We start from the raw sequence: 17,713 nt of genomic DNA on the forward strand, positions 1-17,713 counted from the left end.
GCATGCAACGAAAGGTCGTCAAGGCCGCGATGGAGTCTGCACTCGGTCGATGTGTGATTGATTGCGTTGCTCTCAAAGCGGTCTGCCTATCCTGCCCGAGTCAACCACATGGCGTCTTTGTACCTACCCACTCCGTCATCTTCGCGGTGGTGCTTGCACTGCTCAATCGGTCCACAGTTGGCCGTGTGAGCTGTTCTAGACTCACGACTTTCGTCGTTTACTTCCAAATGGGATTTCCCGTGACGATCTGCAGGAGGAGCCTCCGCTTGCGCATCGAGTATGGATTGGCGTTTGCGCTTGGCAGATGCGTTGATGGGTTTGGTGAGTTGGAGACCTGTTGTGTTTGAGCAATCAATTCTCCAGACTTCCCTTCAGATCAATGTGCGAACGGTATGGAACCAGCTCGACGCGTTTGTCCAGCAGCCAGCATCTTCCAACCGCCCACAAGCCAACCAAATTTCCAAGTGATGCGCGATCCGTATGCTTGGCTTGGGACAATTGACGATTGGAGCTTTGACACAATCATCGCTTTTGGACATGTTCGATGCGATGTGGTGGGTCCGGTGGCGCCGAGATCCGATCTCGTCCGTGAGCCGGTGCCCGTCTTTCCCAGATGCAGATGCAACGACCGTCTTTTTGTGGCACCCCCCGCCGCCCACAACCGACGGCGCCCGAACAAACGACCTGGGAGACGTGTCAGCGCGTCAATTGTCGGCCGCTGACTTGTTGTGATGCGTGTGTCGTCGCGTGATGAAGAGGATTTTGCAAGACGGACGGGACGCCGAGATGAGGAGAAGGAGCATGAGGAGCATTCATGCGTTTCGGCTTTCCCGACAACTTGCTGTGCTGTTTTATGGGGACGGCTATGTATGCGCGACGCACGATCGATATTTGAAGAGGTAAGCATGGGCCGCCTCTTTTCAAGCGTCTGTTGAAGCATGGCGGCCGTCGTCTCTGATGGTTTGTGGAACCCGCCGACCATGGCACAGCATGATGGAGAGACAGAATACGAAGATCTGGTTGCCCAAGAGCCGTGTCGAAGCGCGCGCCACAGTTTCCATCTTTTGGAAGACTTTCCTGATGGTTGGGGGTCGGAAGCTTTTCGGATAATGTGGGCGTCGGATGCCGGCTAGATTCAGGGTTTGAGCGGCACGATCTGAGGAGAAAGATCTCAGGATCGAGTGTCTGAGTGGAGCCTCTAGACCCAAAGTGAGATTTCAATATTCATGCCAGTCGATCGGGGCGGTCCAGTGCTTTGTTTCTCCTCGGTCAAGGCATGATGACCCGGGGAACTGCTGAAGCTGCGCAGCGGTGGTGCAGCAGATAACACGGAAGGCTTTCCCAGGCTATGCTGAACGCCAAAAGGCTGGAATATGGCTGGACGAGAGCGCAGTGCCCTCCTGCGCGTGGCACCCCTACCGTGTGCTTGCATCGGGCCGGTGCAACGTTGGGTTGTTGATGATGGTTGGCCCATGGCGGAACGAGGGCTGGTGAGACTGTCGGCCTGGAACAGAGCAGACTGGGGGGACGAGAGAATGGAGCCCAACCAAAGAGGTAAAGGAGCGAGGGGGTTCGAGAATTCCACAATCTGCAATCGCTGACACCACCCTGTATTTTTTCATGTGTGAAGTGGAGCACTGATCAACAGATATGGCAGCGCCACAGGACACGCCGGCTGTACCTTTAAGCAGCCCCCAGGGATCGACGTGGTGCATGGAGTTGATGGTCCCTCGGTCACGTCTCGTCGCTGGACGCATGAATGGGGCGATTCTGACATCACTGTGAGTTTGTTCCTTTGCTCGTGCTCGCGTTTGCTGGCGGTGGTCTGATCCTGACAGGCGCATTTGTTGTTTTGACCAGGGCCAAACTGCCTGGAGACGTCGACCCAAGTGTCGATTCGTCCGACGAGGTCATGCTGAGGCCTTGATGCAGTGACACGGAGCCGTCGTCGCGAAGCGTGCAAGGTCGCGTTCCGTGGAATTGTCGACGACGTCTGGGTGGAATGTAGTGAGCGAGACGACACGGCAACCTCTTGGGACGTTGAATTAAGCTCTTGCACTTACCCTGATGGCGCCAAGTTGCCGTCCGATTTGTTTAGTCACCCTCGATCGGCGCCAGGTCTGCCTGGCTTCACTGCCGGCGCACCTCGGAACAAGTTCTCTCTCACTTCCCCCGCTTCGCTCCAGTTTTTCAGTCCAGCAGGTCCCTCTGTCCTTTTCCTCGTCTCAGCTCTACAGCGCGCCAACCTGCGACACCGCACGACGGCGGCTGCTTCCGCCATTGATCCAGCCTTGACGTCAGCCCAAGATGGAATGTGCCGAAAGAATGAAAAAAAATCCTTTGCAAAAGGGAACCATCCATTCATCATGTCCTGAAGCGACGGTGACCCCAACGCCAGACGCTCCAAGCTGAATATCTGCCAAAAGATGCCCATGAGATGCCGTTGGAAAAATACGAGAACAAAAGACAACCCAGACCCGGATATGTTGCTTCGAAAAACAATCAAAATCGACCACCCCACGTCCTGTTTCATCTTCGGCCACCACTCGGACGGCCTCCACAGCCAACCTGTCAGCCTTGCCGTGGCTGCCTACGGCGCATTGACAGGCGCATTCCATCTGATTCTAAAAGCCAGCTTCTAGAGGTCTCGGACGGGATCGTACATTTCTGTTTGGGTGGCTGTCAGAACATGATGGGAAAAGAGCTCCTCGGCCCTGACAGCCGTGCTCCACTCACCCGTCCCCGTCGAACCTCCTCCGGGGCCATGGTTTCCATCTGCTGAAGCGTCTTGGGCTGCACCTGCATCGCCTGCACCGTCAGCCTCGCTGGCGGCAATGCTGGATGATGCTCCGCTACCTCGATGTCTATTCCGGTTGTCCCGATAGCGAAAGACATGCCAAAGAAGCCATCGAATTATCCAGTTGTCCTCATTCCGGCCGTCCATGTAGTGGCCCAGGTCGTAGAGTGGTCTTGTTCGCTCGCTCGCCGACTGGTAAACGTTTAGAACCTCCCGGTGCATGGCCGTCTCGGTTATCTGGTTTGACGAGTAAGGCGGCTGCACCGTGGGGTCGGCGCGGCACTGCGGCACCAGGTTGGAGGGATCCTGGCTCGTACGCCGTCTGCCCTCAGCAGCCTCTTCCTACAGCCCGGTCAGCCATGTTGAGCCTTGGCTCGGCGGGCCTGGCAGGCGCGACAGCAGGCTTACCTTCATCAGCTCGTACAGCTCCTTGTGCGCCGGACAGTCTTCTCGGAGGCCCAACCTGCGGAAGAAGTCGCCTTTTGTCTTGCTCGGTGCGAGCTTTGGAAGAGGCATGTCAGCGGGTTGATCTGGCGCGCGCAGAAGAGTGCTGGCGATGGGATGCGGGAGGGGGAGAGGAACAATGCCAACCGAAAGCAAGCGGAATCCACGACGCGTGCCCTCCTCATCCACCTCGACCAAAGCTCTCTACTTGTACCCGCGCCCGATGCAGCACGAGATATTGGCGACGTTCGCGTATTGCAGATCTTGGAACTCGCATGCCCTGGATTTAGGGTTGTCCCGATTCCGCTGGTCAACTTTTCTTTGCAGGGCATGGACGATCATCCGAGCTGATCCAAACACATGGATGCGCCCCCGCCCAAAAGGGTCGACGACAACTCGGTCCCAAGGAGCCGGTCAGTGCCGGAGCTTGCGAGGTGGCCTGATAGGGTTCCATGCAAGGCGCGCGGTATCGAAGTTGGGATGTGACAACGTCCTCAAGAGCATAGGCGTGGCTTGGTCAGGATACACGGGCTCTGAGCTGCTACCCGCCGTGCCCCATCGGCAGGGGGGAAAGAAATGCGGATCTAGCTGCGAGATTGAGCACACACAACATCTCTCGTTTTTCTGGCCGGAATCCAGTGGCTTACAAACTCGATGCGACAAAGCTTTGGTACGGCGAATTCGTGGTGCTGCCGCTGCTGCATGCCTGCCCCAACCTGCAAGTGCAGATCATGTCTACAGATGCAGCAGTACCTGGCGTGACGAATAGCGCTAAAGAGCTGCAGAGTGTGGCTATGCAGTGGCTACACCTTCTCTCCACCTGGGATCCGCATCAAGAACACGTCCTTGATACAACCTGTGTGGGAGACTGGCCAGGCGCTTGTGCTCCTATGCATGCAACATGACCGATGCCGTCGAGTGTAGTAGGATTGCGGCCAAATGTCTCCGTATCCTACAAACGCGCGGTATGGTTCATCCTGGAGAGTTGGACATCAATGGGGGGCACAATCCGCCGATCTCTTTCCGAAATCTGATAGTGCGATGTGCTTGACTTTTTGGCAGTGCATTCGACTAACCGTCCGACTGGTACTTATGCATTACTTTGTCGCAGGGGTCAGGTGGATCCTCAACAACGAGAGACCTGCGCTCCTTGGCCGCCGGGAGGGTGAGCGGGACGGGACCTGCGTTTGGAGAGAGTATACATTTTCCAAGAGCGTGGAAGCGACGAATCATTGACTGCAAACGCCACCTGAGCAATCCTCGTCTCGAGCTCTTTGCGGCAAGTGGCTGTCTACGCCACATTGGACATGGCCTCTCTTGGAACCAGACGCAGCAGAATTTGTCCAAATGGAGCCGCGATTGGCCATTTATCGCTTGGCAATTGAATTACAGAGGTGGTTCAATATTCTACCAGAGGCGCGGGCCGCGGGCGTTTGCTCGCAAACAACGGTGCGAGCAGCTGTATGTTTCACCCGCTGACACATGGCGCTGACAGTGTCCTACCCCCATTAAGCATATTTCATCTGTCCACAACCGGGGTGTTCGATGGGAATCTGGACCCAGCTCCGCAGCACTGGACCAGATGAGAACAGCGCACTCCAACACTGGAAAATCTTGCTGTGGCTTCCACGAGACTGTTCGGCAGAGGCCCCTTGCGCTTCCCGCTACGTCAAGGATTGTCGACAGTGGCGGCTGGTATACGCGGCATGATTACGTTGATGGCCCTGCTGGTTTGCCGACCTGTTTTCCTTTGCTGCTCAAAGAGTTTGTCGACCGGTCCATGGGCTGTTTGAGAGTGCGTGGGGTAATATCCACCATCAGCCGCCCGGAGCACACAATCCGGGGGTGGTTGGCGGCTCGCCTTGTTCGCTCTACGCTCCTGAATCACCCATCTGCGAGGAGCCGCTCTCTTCACCAGAGCCTGCCATTGACCGGTTGCTCCAGAGGACGTGTAGACAACACGTGTGGTCACCAGGCTTCTGACACCGACACCGCCACGACAAGCACGAATCCAGTAACGAGCACCAGCTGCCTGGGTCCGGCCACTGCCTGTAACAAGTTGCTGCTGTGCAACCGTCAGACAGATCTGCTCGTTTCGCCCCCACAAGTATTGGAGAATCGGAACTCCGAGGAGACAACAACTCAAAGAGCTTCAGGATGCTTCTCGAGGAGCCTCGTGGGTCCCTGGAATGCAGCTGCAGCGGGATCGGGTCAGGGGTTCCGTCGGTGATTTTGCCTGGCTGTCGGGACAAGAGGTGTTGTGCCGAGAATCGAAATTCTTTTGAACGAATGCTGCCAGAGCTCATGCCGGTCTGTAGACCCGAAGCAATGGGAAGCATGCCGTCGGGGAAGTCGGCGCCCTGTCACATGCACTGCGGGTGGATGCGCTCGCTCGGACCGTCGCCGCGTGCATCGTGCCGATCTTAGAGATCCCCACTGGCAACGTCCTGGCCATCGTCATCGACAGACTGCTTCACTCCCGAGTTGTTACTTCAAATTCGGCTCTCAATCATACGACAAGTGTTTGCAACAAGTCGTACCACGAGCTTTCGACCTCTCTCCTGGCGTGATGTGACGAGCCTCGGCGGCGGTCCTGCTTTCCTTGTCGAGCCTCTGCGCCGTTCCTGGCCGCGATCCTTGAGACGACCGCGAGCTGCTTTTTTGTTTTTCTGCTTCGCGGTTGCTATCGCGCCTAGGAACACACTCCCATTGTGGAGAAGACGGCATATTCCACCGGCCTTGTCAAGAACCTCCTGTCTCCGGGCCAGCACGCACTGTTGTTGCAACACAAAAACAATGACACGGTAAACGTTTTGCCTTGGGAGGACCACCGCTGCCCCTCTCTTGCTGTTGCTACCCGCGCGCAGTGCTGCAACGCCTGGCTGTCGAAGAATGTTTCCTCAGCGAGGTGTCATGGCAGGCGCCATGCATCCACACGTAGCAGCCAGCGGGTGGGCAGGCGCGCTTGACAAGTCGCTGGCCAACGCCCGAAACTTCGTTTAGAAACTTACGTTTCTTTTTCCGCTTCTCTGCACGCCTGAATCAGAGTTTCATCCCCCCCGAGCATCATCATGGCAGCATCTTCCTCATCAGTCGTACTCGTACCACCGCTATCAGACCGCAGCAACGCTCTCGATGCATCCATTCCTCCTCGCACGCCTTCTGATTCGGCATCCATCACGCCTATTCCCTCCAAGAAACACTTATTCCCGCACCTAGACTCATCAGAAGCAACTCCTAGTGAGAATAGTTCAATTTATGACGCAAGGAGCGCTAGCTCGGACAGCCGCCAGCCACCCCGGAAGAGGGCCAGAGGGAGAAGCAAGTCGCAGTCCAAGAGTTGGGCTGACGAGCAACGACCGCGTTCTGGCACCCCAAGTACGTTGGAGCCGTGCGAATACGACGTGTACTAAAAGAGCTTAAAGATCCTCCGGGGGTCGCGGTCCGATTCATCAACAGACCACACGGGTCCCCGTTGACGACGATCCTTGAGCAGAAGTCGCTCGCCACGCTGCGCTCCAAGAAATCTCTTCTCGCAACGGCGACGACGAGCGACCAAAAAAATGTCTCGGACGGCAAGCCCCCCAACCGCCGCCTTGTATCCATGACGGTGGACGAAGCGACCCTTTTAGAACTCCATCAAATCATTGACGCGCAAATCCCTTTGCATCCCAAGGACACACAAGCTTCAGAGTGCGTCAATGACGTCAATGATCCTACTAGGCCTGTCTCTCCGCCCCATGCTCCGTATGAGCGGACCTCCACGCCATGTGGCGTGCCCCGCTGGCCGGGTGATCTGCCTACTTTGTCCAGCGTTCCTAGGCAAAGGGTCTCTCGTGCCAGAAGCGTGGGAAACGCTCTTCGAGACTTCTTTCGCGGACCCCGAGGTTGGTCAAGCGTCTGTTCAGCTCCGCTGAGTACAACCTGATATAAGCTAACCGCCGGGCTGCAACAGAAGCAGGAGATTATGCAACGCGGCTAGACCGCCATGGACGGCAACGCCGCACAATCCAGCTTCATCCAACTGGGAGAGCCTACTGGGCCCCGCCACGCAGCGGCCATGGAAGCACTGGACTTACTGGGGCACCAAGGGGTTGTGCTACCGGCGTTGCCTACCCTGCTGAGACGAGCTTTGAGACAAGTCCACCTCGTGATCCACAGACAGACAGGCAGCCGAACAACGGAGAGGCGCAGGCACAGCAGCAGGGCACGCAGAAGGATCGCGTGCAGCATCGGCATGGCGGGCAGCCACCAAGACCCCCTCCGCCAGACGTCGCACATCCAAGCCTTCAGGCCTCCAGACAGACCTCCACCTCAGAGAACCGTACATCGCAAGGGTCATCCGGATCGGGCCGGCGTCCCTGTGTCCATTCGCTCATACCTGAGCCCTTGTTCACCTCTCCGCCGCATTCTAGACGGAACCTCGACCCAAGAGTCCCAGACTCCCCATACGACCATGTCCCATGCATGGTGGGTGACATGCCGAGTCACTCGCATACCACCATCAGTCACACAGCTGCGGAGGATGAGAGCGCGCGATCCTTTGACATTTGCTGCAACGAGGGCCATCGCATCGTCTCAGTCAACGCCGCTGTGACCAACAGACCCAGGTCCGGAGCTTTCAGTAGCCCGGGGCCGCCTCCCAATTTCTCTCCGCCCGGTCCCACTCCCAGAAGCTCCGCGGACGACTTGAGAAATGCAGCTGGCGATTCCCGCTCTTCGTTGACGTTTTCAAGCCCGCAAAAGACCCCTAGATACTCCCTGTTTCCTCGATCTACGCTCCCCCTAGCATCCCCCTCAAATCTCCCGCGTGCTGTGCCACTTGGACCCTTGGACCCACGTGCAGAAAATCCATGTCCAGTGGAGACTCGGGCCACGCACGTTATCCGCTCCGCTGCGCTCCCCGCCCTGATTCCACTCGCCGTTTCAAATGGACTTTTGTCCCGACAGCGACCCCTGCCCCGCCCTGTGTCTTCCTCTTCTCTTGGGTCAATCTCCAGCAGCATGGCACGCCCTGTCCTTGATTTCCGCGCCCGCCGCCGCCGCTCTGAGCATCGAAGCTGTAGCCTAGGAGGCAGCGGTGACGGACATCAGAGTCCTCTTCCAGCCGCCGCGACGAGCCCGCACGTGGGCGGCAACGAGAGCGCACCGGCCAGGCGTTCTTTCTTTGCACCCCAGTACGAGCTCGCGCCGCCTGGAGCGGCACAGCAACGAGTCGAGCAGCGCGCCGTTGACTCGCAGCGTCATTGCTTGCACCGGCTTTCGTGCAAAAAGGGCAGCATCAGCGACGACGATGGCTTCGAGAAGCGCGGGACGTGGGGCGCCAACTTGAGCTGGTTGATGCGCGTGTGCTTCTGCCAGCCGTTTGATCCAACCGACGACGCCATGATGACGGCGGCGGCGGCGACGGCGACGCGGGAACCGGTGGGTCTGATGGAGATGAGACGTGACGACGCGAGGGATTCGCAGCAGTGAAAGAGAAGGGGGTCGTGTCGGCAGAGCGTGGAGTGTCGAGCATTTGCTTTTACGAAAGGACGGGGTGACGATGGGAAGCGTTACGGAAGGTGGAGCAAGCCAGGTCGGCCGGTCGTGGTGTGGTGGAGTTTGGCCGTCCGTTATTGAAGCTGTATAGTCTTACGCATACGGCTCAGCACAGGACAGGTAGGTATTTCTTCGTCTCCTATTGGACCTCGTTCCTGACCTCGCTCCCGGGTCAAACCTTTCAAACTGCTTTCTTTGCTTTCTTCCCCCTTCGGAGCTTTGCTCAATTGCGCAGATGGATCGACGCCACCCTGCGCCGTGCTCGTGGCGTATCAAGGCGTCCACATGCCTGTATCAAGTAGGTTTGGAAACGGTTGCATAGCGCCGTTTGGGGGAATCGCGAGGGATTGGCAGGTGCAACTACTCCTTTCGAGCGCGGTCATGTGGTTGTGACTGTGCGAAACAAGGTAGGTACAGCAGCAGAGAGAGCAGGCAATAGGAGACAGTGGGTGGCTGTTCTCACCCTCCAAACGGTCCCCCAGCAGTGCGGACCTGACCAACGACAGTAGTCTATGTACGACCGCCGCAGCACTGTCTCTGTTCGCTTTTTCTCGGGTCTTGCCGCCACGGAAGAAAAGATGGCACCCCGTCGACCGTTGCTCTCCTCTTTTCTTCTTTGTGAGACAAATAATCAATTATGCTTTTGTGGTGGTGGTTGCGCAGTCGTTTTTTGGCTCCACGTCACCCACGTCCGTCTGTTTGGGCAGACTGCAACTGATAGCACTATTCGTCGAACGGTTGTCATATCACACACGTACATATCACCAGAGTCGGTCCGACACACAAACATACGACGACATGACTCCCCCCCAAAACTCCTGCTACTACTGGTCAACCGCTTCGACGGGTCCGCCCCTCGTCACAGACATTTGAAACAGACTAGACGGGTGCTCTCCGGGCGGGGTAGCAGTGGGAAAAAAGAAACACTTGCGTCTGGTCGGTGAGAGGAGTGCGCCCAAGGTCCTTTTCTCCTTCTTCCAGCACCGGGTCGAGAACTCACGGACTTGCGGGCGTCGTCGTGTCGCTCGTGAGTGACTGCTCTGTGGGAGTGGACAGGTTTGTTTCGTCGTCTTGTGCTTTCTTTTCGTTGAAGTCGCGAACCCGTTGAACTGCGCAGGCTGCTTTTGGAGAACTGTCTCTTCAACTCAATTCTACAACCTTGTCTCGCGAGGTTTGGGAGCTAAATTGGAGCACCCAAAAACCTAAACAAGAAAAAAATCAAGACGGGAAGGAAAGCAAGCGCAAACTCCGGTATCCAGACGTCCTTGCAATTTGAACGTCTCCTCGATCTCGCCTCCACCTTTTGACTTGCTCCTCGGCTTTGATCACAGGGGACCGAGTCTGCGCGCCGGCTAGGCGGTTGCAGGCACCTCTATCTCTACCCATTCGCCATCTGAATGGGCGTCTTGACCAGCATCCTGGCTGTCTTCCTGGTCGTTGTCCTGGTCGTTGTCCTTGCCGCTTTCCTGACCGTTTCCCAGATCATTCTCCCGTTGTTCGCCCTGTGCTACTTGTGGGTTGTCCAGACAAAATCGGCATGGTTTTCCGCTCTCGTTGAAATCCTCCCCATGATGGAGCAAGAGCAGCACAACCGTGATCGCGACTGCCATGATGACGTACCTGTCGGTGTATCGAAAGAGCTTTGCCAAGGCACCGTTGAGGAAGGGGCACCAATCCCCCAGGAATCCGCCCACGTAGCGGACAAATGTCGACATGCAGAAGGAAATAAAGATGGAGAGAGCACCAGCCACTGCCGTTCCGGCCAAGCGGCAAGAGCTGCATGTGCCTGGTGGGAAGCACTCATACCAGACGTTAAAGACGCCCATGATGAGGCCCGAGACTTCGTCAAAGACCACGTCAACGTATGGGCGCAGACCTGCGGCCTCCTCAATCGTCGCCAAGGGAATGACGACCATGAGGCCAACCACAGCCGCCAAGATGGCAAAAGGGAGCACCCAAGGCGTGTAGAGGGGCCACAAGTATTCGCGTGTCTCGGCATGGGGCTCCAGAAACCTGGCGACGCGGTACATCGCCTTGATGTGGGCCTTGATGACGGAAAGGCCGATGATCACGGAGATCATGAGGCTTACATGGTCAGTTGATAGGCCAATGGAGTTGTGCGCGAGAGCTTACCAGAGGTAGAACCAAAAAGGGCTCGTGGGAGCCGCCGCATTTTCAGCTGGTGCCACGTTGGATCCACCCCATAAGGTGGTGAATCGGTCGCTCTTGCAAGCCCCCGCTGCGTCGCATGCTTGGACGCTGAACTCGCAGCGGTCCATCGTGCAGTGGAAGGCTGGGAACGTGATTTTCACAGCAGCCATTTTGGTGAGTTGTTTTGCGGGAACGGAGAACTGCTATGATCTCGGTGTGAGGAGGGATGGAGATGAAGAGCCATAGGGGTGCTCTCTTTTTATTCTTTCTCGTGATCTGTTGGGGAGAGGCGCGCCATGGTTCAAGGTGCAATCAAAGGGTCCATCGGTGAAAGGGAAGAAGCAATTTGTATCTCAACCACGGTACGCGAACAAGCTTGATTTCCTTCTCGTTCCGTTGCAGTAGGTACAGGCGTTGGTCAGTGACTGCATCGACCGTTGTAGAAGCCTCGCCTTGCTATCTGGAGCATCCGGATACAGAATTTGCACATCTCTTGTAGTCTTCATCGTTGACATGACAAAGTGGACAAGTTAGTTTCAATTTTCAAATTACCTCGAAAAGGAGTGTTTTCCGCTAATTCGTAGCACAAATTCAGTCGTCGTCAGTCAATGCAGTCGACGCTAGTCCTCATTTGACGACTGCCATCAAAAAACCATCGTAGTTCCTCTCCCCAACAACCTGCAACACAACCGCCTCAACACGCTCATCTTTACCAATGCGCTCAATAACGTCACGCGCACCCTTCACATGGTCCCAATCGCGCGCCAGCTCCTCGTCCAGAATCTCGCCATGGTGCACAACATTGTCGACCAAAATCGTCGCCCCGGGATAGCCCAGGCGGATCGCCCAGTCGGCGTACGTGTAGTTGTTGAGCTTGTCGGCGTCGATGAAGGTGAATCCGACCTTGTCCAGTTTGCCCGCCTCGATTTCTTGCGCAATGATGGGCAGCGTGTCGACGGCGGGGCCGACGCGGACGTCGACGCGGTCCGCCACGCCGGCGGCCTCGATGTTCTTGCGCGCCACTTCTGCGTGCTTGGGGTTGAATTCCAGGCTGGTGACATGCAGATTCGGGTTCTCGGTCGCCATCCAGATGGCGCTGTAGCCGCCCAACGTGCCGACATCGAGCGCATGCTTGACGTTGCCGACGCGGCATTGCAGCGCAAGGAACTTGCCCAGCGGACGCGAAGAGTAGATTGGAGGAAGCCCCTCTCTGGCGGATTGCTTGAGGGTTTGATTCAAAGCCTCGCTGTTGGGGCGGCTGTCTGGATGCAGGTGTCCAAAGGTGTAGGCGTCGACGTTGATCCAGGCTGGGTCGAGGCCTTCGCCAGGACCGAATTGAGTGCGCTTTGGTGGCATTTTCAAGGATTGGCTTCAGAGAATGAGGAGAAGGTATGATTCTTTCGTGAATGGTGTTGTTGATGGAACTCATGCCCTCCAGCTGTGGTCCAAGTCTCTTTTATGTGGTCCAAGTCGGACATAAGTTCGACTGCTCCAGCGACTCCACTTCGGCGATTGCATCTTTCCTGACATCAGAGCTCGCCACAAGAGTCGCCAAACTCAAAGATGCTCTTCAAAACTATCTCCAGGTGTTTCTGTTGCCTGGAGTCGGCCATTGCGTTGGATGGTCCGCGCGGGCTTAACCAACTGGTCGGCTCGGACTTACCGCTTTCGGACCCGAGCCCTCGAGGTACTACCAAGAAGCGACAAAGCCCGAGCATCAGAACCAGGACCAAATCTTATGTAGACGTCAGTCGAAGGTCCGAGGCTCGGACGGGATGCAATGCTCACCAGAGAATGGAAGTTGACAACGCAAGGCCAATCCGCACTCGGATGCGAACTTTCCTCGAACAGGGACACTACTCTCCCCTCGAGAAGCCACTCTTTGCAGATGGGACACCGCGGTGAATGTGACAGGGGGTAGTCTCGGAAGAGATGTACGCAGGAGCCGCAGGACCGACAGCCCCAGTGCGAAGACTTGAAAGATGTTGAGCATTTACCGCACAGCCACTTCGCTGCGGAGCCGTCTTGGGGTCGTACAACTCGCGCCTCCAACCCGTGGAAAAAGATGTCAAACTTTTTGCTGCATTCAACACATTGTCTCGTCGGGGGGATGTACCCATTCTTGTCAAACTCGGCGCTGACGAGATGAGGGGGAACTTTTCGACCGCAGCCAGTGATTTGCGCCCCGTGGAAATGATGACGCTTTTTGACCTTGAAGCACTCGGTGCAGGCGAATCCTGCGTCTGGACCAGAGGTATCGTGATGCTGTTGGAACCATTCGGCTTGCCTCAAAAACGCTACTTTTTTCTCATCCGATAGGGACAACGGATCGAGAGAGCTCCGGTAGTAACAGTTCGTCGCAGCGAGAAATAGCGTGGAGCCGTAGTCAAGTTGCTCAAAGATCTCCAATCTAACTTCGGCGGGAAGTTCGCCAAAGACGCCTTGCTCAGTGACCTTCGAGTCCATATTTGCGGACACAGTGTAGATGGCCTTACGATAGCAGAACTCTTTGCAAGAAGGATTCAATGCATTTGAATGACGGCTTCTGGATCGAGGCGATTGTTTCAAAACCGGATGGTTGGTTGCAACGAGTTGTATCTGCAAGGCGGAAGAAGCGGGGTGGATGGAATAAGGTTTCTAGCAAACGCCGGAAGGGCCTCCATGGACTCGGAAAATACGACGCCGGATACTTATCCGTATTTTGGCGGTTGCTTACTTGCGCACCGAGCCTAGCCTTTGATTCTCGAAGCTTAGTGTTCAGTAGCAATAGATTCACTCCGCTGCGCCAACAGAATGTTCCGAGCCTGCCTTGCCGTCGCGTCTTGCAGCAACTGAAAACAGAGAACACTGAAACAAGGACGTTGTGTTGTTGCTAATCGACGCGTGTGTAGTGTTTTGACAGTTTTGAGCGAACAACTCTCCCTTTCCGGCATTGAGGACAGAAGGGTAAACTGGCTTTTGGTGGGCCGCCCGCATGAACGCGAACACAAATGCCACATCGAGGACATCCATAATTTGCAAACCTGCCGCCCAGCTTTCGGCAAATGGAGCATTTCCAAACGGGCGCCCCGAAGTACTCCGAACCCTCCATCGTCGACCTATGTGCTGACACACTCTCCATCCGAGCATTGTGCGCATGTACTTCCCTAACCTTTCCGCATTCGAGACAGCTGCGATGTGGTTCTCGTCCCTTTTTCCGTGGGTAATGCTTTCCCATTTTTCCAGTGACATAACTGTGATAGAATCCCGAGAGCTTCTTGACGCGAAAGCATCCAAAACATGGCACACCCACTACCGATGTGTGCTGCGGGAAGTTTTCTGCCAATTGGATGAAGCGGATCTTCTCGTTTCTGGGAATCAGAGTCGAAGGATAGACAACTGATCGGTAGAAGCGACTCGTAGCGGCGAGGAAAATTGCAGACGGGTAGTCGAGGGAGTGGTAGATTTTCAGTTGGAGGTCGACAGGAAGCCTGCCGATGAGGCCCTGATTCGGTGCATAAGTCTCGGTGACGTGGCTTTCGGTGGCCTGGTGTCCGACGGCTTGGTCGCTCTTGCTGTCTTGATCTTTGGTTGCCCTGTTTTTTACAGCTCGCCTCCTGTTCGCGCGCTTTGAAGGCATAGTTGTAGACTCAAAAGCCGAGGGAAGATGATGTTTCAATGATGGTGTGGGTGATTCGGAGACGGGCTTTGGGAAAAAGCAAAAAGCGACGGTGATGGTGGGTACGATTAAGCACTCGCTTGTATTACTGAAGTAGATGTCTTGTGTAACTGCTGTGTACTTCAAGCGAGACCACCTTGAATGCCGACCCGTACCTTCGAAAATTGGGGAATGACAGAAGAATTCATTTTGTATCTTGCGGGATCCGACAAACCCTGAGGATCAGCTATAGGTCTCGTCAACTACGTCACTGACGGCGCCAAGTTGAAGAGCATGATTAAGAAGGCAATACAGTACCCCAAGACTAGTGTGCAGTAGACTGGAAAGAGGATTCAACCAGCAAACCCTGAAAGTAGACAACAAGTGATGAAGTAATCTTTTGAACCGTTCGTCACTGCCACACTGCCAGATGATAGCGAATGTGGGGTCTGAGACTCTGATACAGCTCTGTCAAGCGCGAGGTCTTTCTCGAACAAGAAAATCATAAGTTTAAAAGCGCGCTTCAAGGAGGGACGACCCGGTGCATCCACCGCGCCGCGACGTTTCTGACGGCCTCTCAACCCAAAACTTTGCACAACAAATCGCTCGAAGAATCGAGGGCGTGACCGCCCGAACCAACGTCTCCCAGGTCGGGAAAGCGGAGGTAATACTGATCCTCGAGCATACCCTTCACTTGGTCGCAATGCGGACTCATCATCACGCCCATTTCCCAACTAGCAGACGTTGTCGCGACGAAAGAGGGAGTGCCAGGGTCGTTGGCCAGGGCCGCCAGCATATATCCCACGGCTCCGGGCATCTCGTGCTTCTTCCGCATGTCACCGGGCGCATATGTCGCGCGAAGGTCTGGGTCTGCATCAGCAATCTCAAGCATGAGCCAGCTCTCAAAGTGCAGATAGTAATAGTCGAAGAGGAACTCGGCGCCGACGGTTTCGCCCGTTAGCGCGGAGCACACCCGGTCGAGCAGTTGAGGGATGGTCAGACGCCGAAGCACCTTGGCCCGCTCTCGAGATTCGTCTTTGCTGGGTCCGCGCATGCTTTTGCGGAGCTCCCAGCCCGCGTCCAGCATCTTGTCGTCGGTTTCCTCCTCGTACGTGTTTACTTTTTCCAGAAGCTTCTTGACCTCGGCTGGCGTGAAGTCGATCCGCCCAGAGCCGTCGCAATAGCGGTGTTTGAAAATGCGCGCAAACTTGGCCTGGTATTTGATCCCCTATCTGCATCCGGCGGCAGAGCGCTTCGGAGGCCCTCGGGCATCTTTGGAGAAGGACGCCGCGGACATGCCATTCATAATGGCATACCTTTTGATGTAGTCTTCCTTCTTCTTGGGAGCATCGCCTGCAAAACTAACCGAATCTGGCTGGACGAGTTGAAACACCTCCATATCAGCGCATTTGCTTTTGATCAAGTCCTCTTGCCTGAAGGCGTTGTAGAGGTGGCGCGCATTCAAAACGGCCTTCCACGTGTTGGCGTAGTCAATGCTGATGATATGGTATCTCATCTGGAGGGAGTAGATAAAGAGGCCGCAGAACACCGGGTTGTTTTTGAAGTGAAAGTGTTTGCCCGGGGCTCGGCGTTTGAATCGGAGGATGGATTTTTGGACCTTATCGTTGATGACCCAATCCTCAATGTCCTTTCGCTGCTCTTTCACAGCCTCGTCGTTCGACTCTGTCCAGTTTGGATGCCGCAATCCCTGCAGTTCTTTGGAGACAATGTCGATTGTCCTGCTCAGGTGGCTGCCGACGGCATTCAGCTCTTTCCATGGGAGTTGAATATCCTGGCGCTGGCAGTGGTGGATATCAAGGAGGATTTGGACAGATAGCACATTCCAAAGGGACACTTGACGAGTCTCAATCGCAACCCTGAGCCCTCGGATCAGCTCATCCTCTCCAGGCAGTCCCTTGTTTCGATGACCAGGGACACGAATCGCGCTTACCAAGGACGCAAGGACCTGATTAAGCAGCGCTTCGTCATGTAGGTACTTCTCCCTCGGTGTTTTCGACTTCCAATCGCTCGCGTAGTCGATCGGTCCGGGCATGCCAATGTCGGGACTGCTTTTAGGGTCGGAAGGGACCAGCGAAATGAATTTCGTGAGCATCAGGTGAGCTGGTAACATGGCGGTGTTGGCTTCTTCGTAGGCACGGAAGTTCAAGGCGTCCCCTTCTTTTTCGCGGTGATTCTCACTGTACCCTCGATCTTGGCAAATGGCAGACCACCACACTCGGTAGACCTGATCAAACCCACCAAATCTCTCGACCAAATCTGCCATGTCCTCTTCCATCTTGCGCGCAAAATCAATGGCCATGTTGGTAGCCAAAGCAGCCGCAACAGATCGGTGTTTTCCGGCCATGTGGTCTTCCCAGATTTGGGCCACGGCATTGCGGATGGTGCTGAAATCCTCCATCAACAACTTGAACGCAAGGAACACTTCGTTGGGATCTTCAAATTGATCAGACTTGAACTCTGGCTCGACGGCAACGTCAGGTGTCGGTGCTGGCGCGTTCAGGAACTCTTGTGAGGGCTCTTCGACCATAAGTCCGGCAAAGGAATTGGCCAAATCCGATGCAGAGTATGCGCCTGACGAGACGTGCGTGGAGTTCCCAAGGATCTTTTTAACCTCTTCAAGCACGTGGACAAAGTAAGAGTGAGACTTATCGGCCCAGCCATTTTTCGGCGTCGCTTTGTCGGTCAGCGATTTCGAGAATTGTTTGCGAAGCGAGATGGCACGATCAAGCACGTGGACGAGGGAAGTAGGCGCCTGAACAACCGGGTTCTTTGACTTCGCAATAAACTCTGCCAAGATGGTGAAAGCCGGGATTGAAATGAGGTAAGATGGCTTCCGAGGTGCCGATGGGGTCGTCTGAGGTTCTGGAGGTTGGACGGGTTTTGGTTGCTGAGAGCGCGCTTTCGTTTTCTTCTTGCCCTTGCTCTTGGACTTGTGTGAGTGAGCCGGCTTGGTGTCAGGGTCGCCTTCTTCATTCTCAGCATCTTCCCCCTTGCTCAAGAGGTCGCCCGAGTACCCGCAGCGACGCGCTGTCCTGGCCAGCCACGAAGCAACCGCGTCCGTGTCTTCCTTGTACTGGAGGTAAGTGCTTCGCCACGGAAAAGGAAACATTGTAATCAATTGA

The 17,713-nt window shown here is 55.7% G+C and overlaps 11 protein-coding genes across 11 annotated transcripts; 5 read left to right on the top strand and 6 right to left on the bottom strand.

Moving 5' to 3' along the window:
- Positions 1-2,638: 2,638 nt before the first annotated feature.
- Positions 2,639-3,313, bottom strand: BKA78DRAFT_294205 (uncharacterized protein; the record flags this gene model as incomplete). The annotated part of the gene is made up of 2 exons (XM_066886307.1): positions 2,639-3,139; positions 3,206-3,313. 2 exons carry the CDS (start codon positions 3,311-3,313, stop codon positions 2,639-2,641), a joined length of 609 nt encoding a protein of 202 aa, XP_066747173.1.
- BKA78DRAFT_108800 (uncharacterized protein) lies at positions 3,151-4,100 on the top strand. Its single transcript, XM_066882223.1, has one exon. The coding sequence runs from the start codon at positions 3,354-3,356 to the stop codon at positions 4,008-4,010; it is 657 nt and encodes a 218-aa protein (XP_066747174.1). The 5' UTR covers positions 3,151-3,353; the 3' UTR covers positions 4,011-4,100.
- Positions 4,101-4,698: 598 nt separating this feature from the next.
- BKA78DRAFT_310418 (uncharacterized protein) lies at positions 4,699-5,536 on the top strand. Its single transcript, XM_066888117.1, has one exon. The coding sequence runs from the start codon at positions 4,824-4,826 to the stop codon at positions 5,469-5,471; it is 648 nt and encodes a 215-aa protein (XP_066747175.1). The 5' UTR covers positions 4,699-4,823; the 3' UTR covers positions 5,472-5,536.
- Positions 5,537-6,181: 645 nt separating this feature from the next.
- On the top strand, positions 6,182-7,495 carry BKA78DRAFT_108826 (uncharacterized protein). The gene is made up of 2 exons (XM_066882224.1): positions 6,182-6,619; positions 6,667-7,495. Exons 1-2 carry the CDS (start codon positions 6,313-6,315, stop codon positions 7,167-7,169), a joined length of 810 nt encoding a protein of 269 aa, XP_066747176.1. The 5' UTR covers positions 6,182-6,312; the 3' UTR covers positions 7,170-7,495.
- Positions 7,496-8,245: 750 nt separating this feature from the next.
- BKA78DRAFT_351506 (uncharacterized protein) lies at positions 8,246-8,716 on the top strand (the record flags this gene model as incomplete). Its single annotated transcript, XM_066891190.1, has 1 exon — positions 8,246-8,716. The coding sequence occupies one exon, from the start codon at positions 8,246-8,248 to the stop codon at positions 8,714-8,716; it is 471 nt and encodes a 156-aa protein (XP_066747177.1).
- Positions 8,717-9,880: 1,164 nt separating this feature from the next.
- Positions 9,881-11,457, top strand: BKA78DRAFT_342456 (uncharacterized protein). Its single transcript, XM_066890387.1, has 2 exons — positions 9,881-10,875; positions 10,925-11,457. Exons 1-2 carry the CDS (start codon positions 10,180-10,182, stop codon positions 11,177-11,179), a joined length of 951 nt encoding a protein of 316 aa, XP_066747178.1. The 5' UTR covers positions 9,881-10,179; the 3' UTR covers positions 11,180-11,457.
- A 98-nt stretch (positions 11,458-11,555) lies between these two features.
- On the bottom strand, positions 11,556-12,289 carry BKA78DRAFT_280418 (O-methyltransferase-like protein family 3; the record flags this gene model as incomplete). Its single annotated transcript, XM_066885609.1, has 1 exon — positions 11,556-12,289. One exon carries the CDS (start codon positions 12,287-12,289, stop codon positions 11,561-11,563), a length of 729 nt encoding a protein of 242 aa, XP_066747179.1. The 3' UTR covers positions 11,556-11,560.
- Positions 12,290-12,592: 303 nt separating this feature from the next.
- On the bottom strand, positions 12,593-13,399 carry BKA78DRAFT_294209 (uncharacterized protein; the record flags this gene model as incomplete). The annotated part of the gene is made up of 1 exon (XM_066886308.1): positions 12,593-13,399. The coding sequence occupies one exon, from the start codon at positions 13,397-13,399 to the stop codon at positions 12,593-12,595; it is 807 nt and encodes a 268-aa protein (XP_066747180.1).
- Positions 13,400-13,585: 186 nt separating this feature from the next.
- On the bottom strand, positions 13,586-14,610 carry BKA78DRAFT_310422 (uncharacterized protein). Its single transcript, XM_066888118.1, has one exon. It carries the CDS (start codon positions 14,550-14,552, stop codon positions 13,806-13,808), a length of 747 nt encoding a protein of 248 aa, XP_066747181.1. The 5' UTR covers positions 14,553-14,610; the 3' UTR covers positions 13,586-13,805.
- A 196-nt stretch (positions 14,611-14,806) lies between these two features.
- BKA78DRAFT_367704 (uncharacterized protein) lies at positions 14,807-15,678 on the bottom strand. The gene has a single exon (XM_066892612.1). The coding sequence runs from the start codon at positions 15,655-15,657 to the stop codon at positions 15,148-15,150; it is 510 nt and encodes a 169-aa protein (XP_066747182.1). The 5' UTR covers positions 15,658-15,678; the 3' UTR covers positions 14,807-15,147.
- A 2-nt stretch (positions 15,679-15,680) lies between these two features.
- Positions 15,681-17,700, bottom strand: BKA78DRAFT_342461 (uncharacterized protein; the record flags this gene model as incomplete). Its single annotated transcript, XM_066890388.1, has 1 exon — positions 15,681-17,700. The coding sequence occupies one exon, from the start codon at positions 17,698-17,700 to the stop codon at positions 15,799-15,801; it is 1,902 nt and encodes a 633-aa protein (XP_066747183.1). The 3' UTR covers positions 15,681-15,798.
- Between the last annotated feature and the right edge of the window lie 13 nt (positions 17,701-17,713).

Source organism: Phyllosticta capitalensis, assembly GCF_038381095.1.
Source record: "Phyllosticta capitalensis strain CBS 128856 chromosome Unknown BKA78scaffold_3, whole genome shotgun sequence".
Classification (NCBI taxonomy): Eukaryota; Fungi; Ascomycota; class Dothideomycetes; order Botryosphaeriales; family Phyllostictaceae; genus Phyllosticta; species Phyllosticta capitalensis.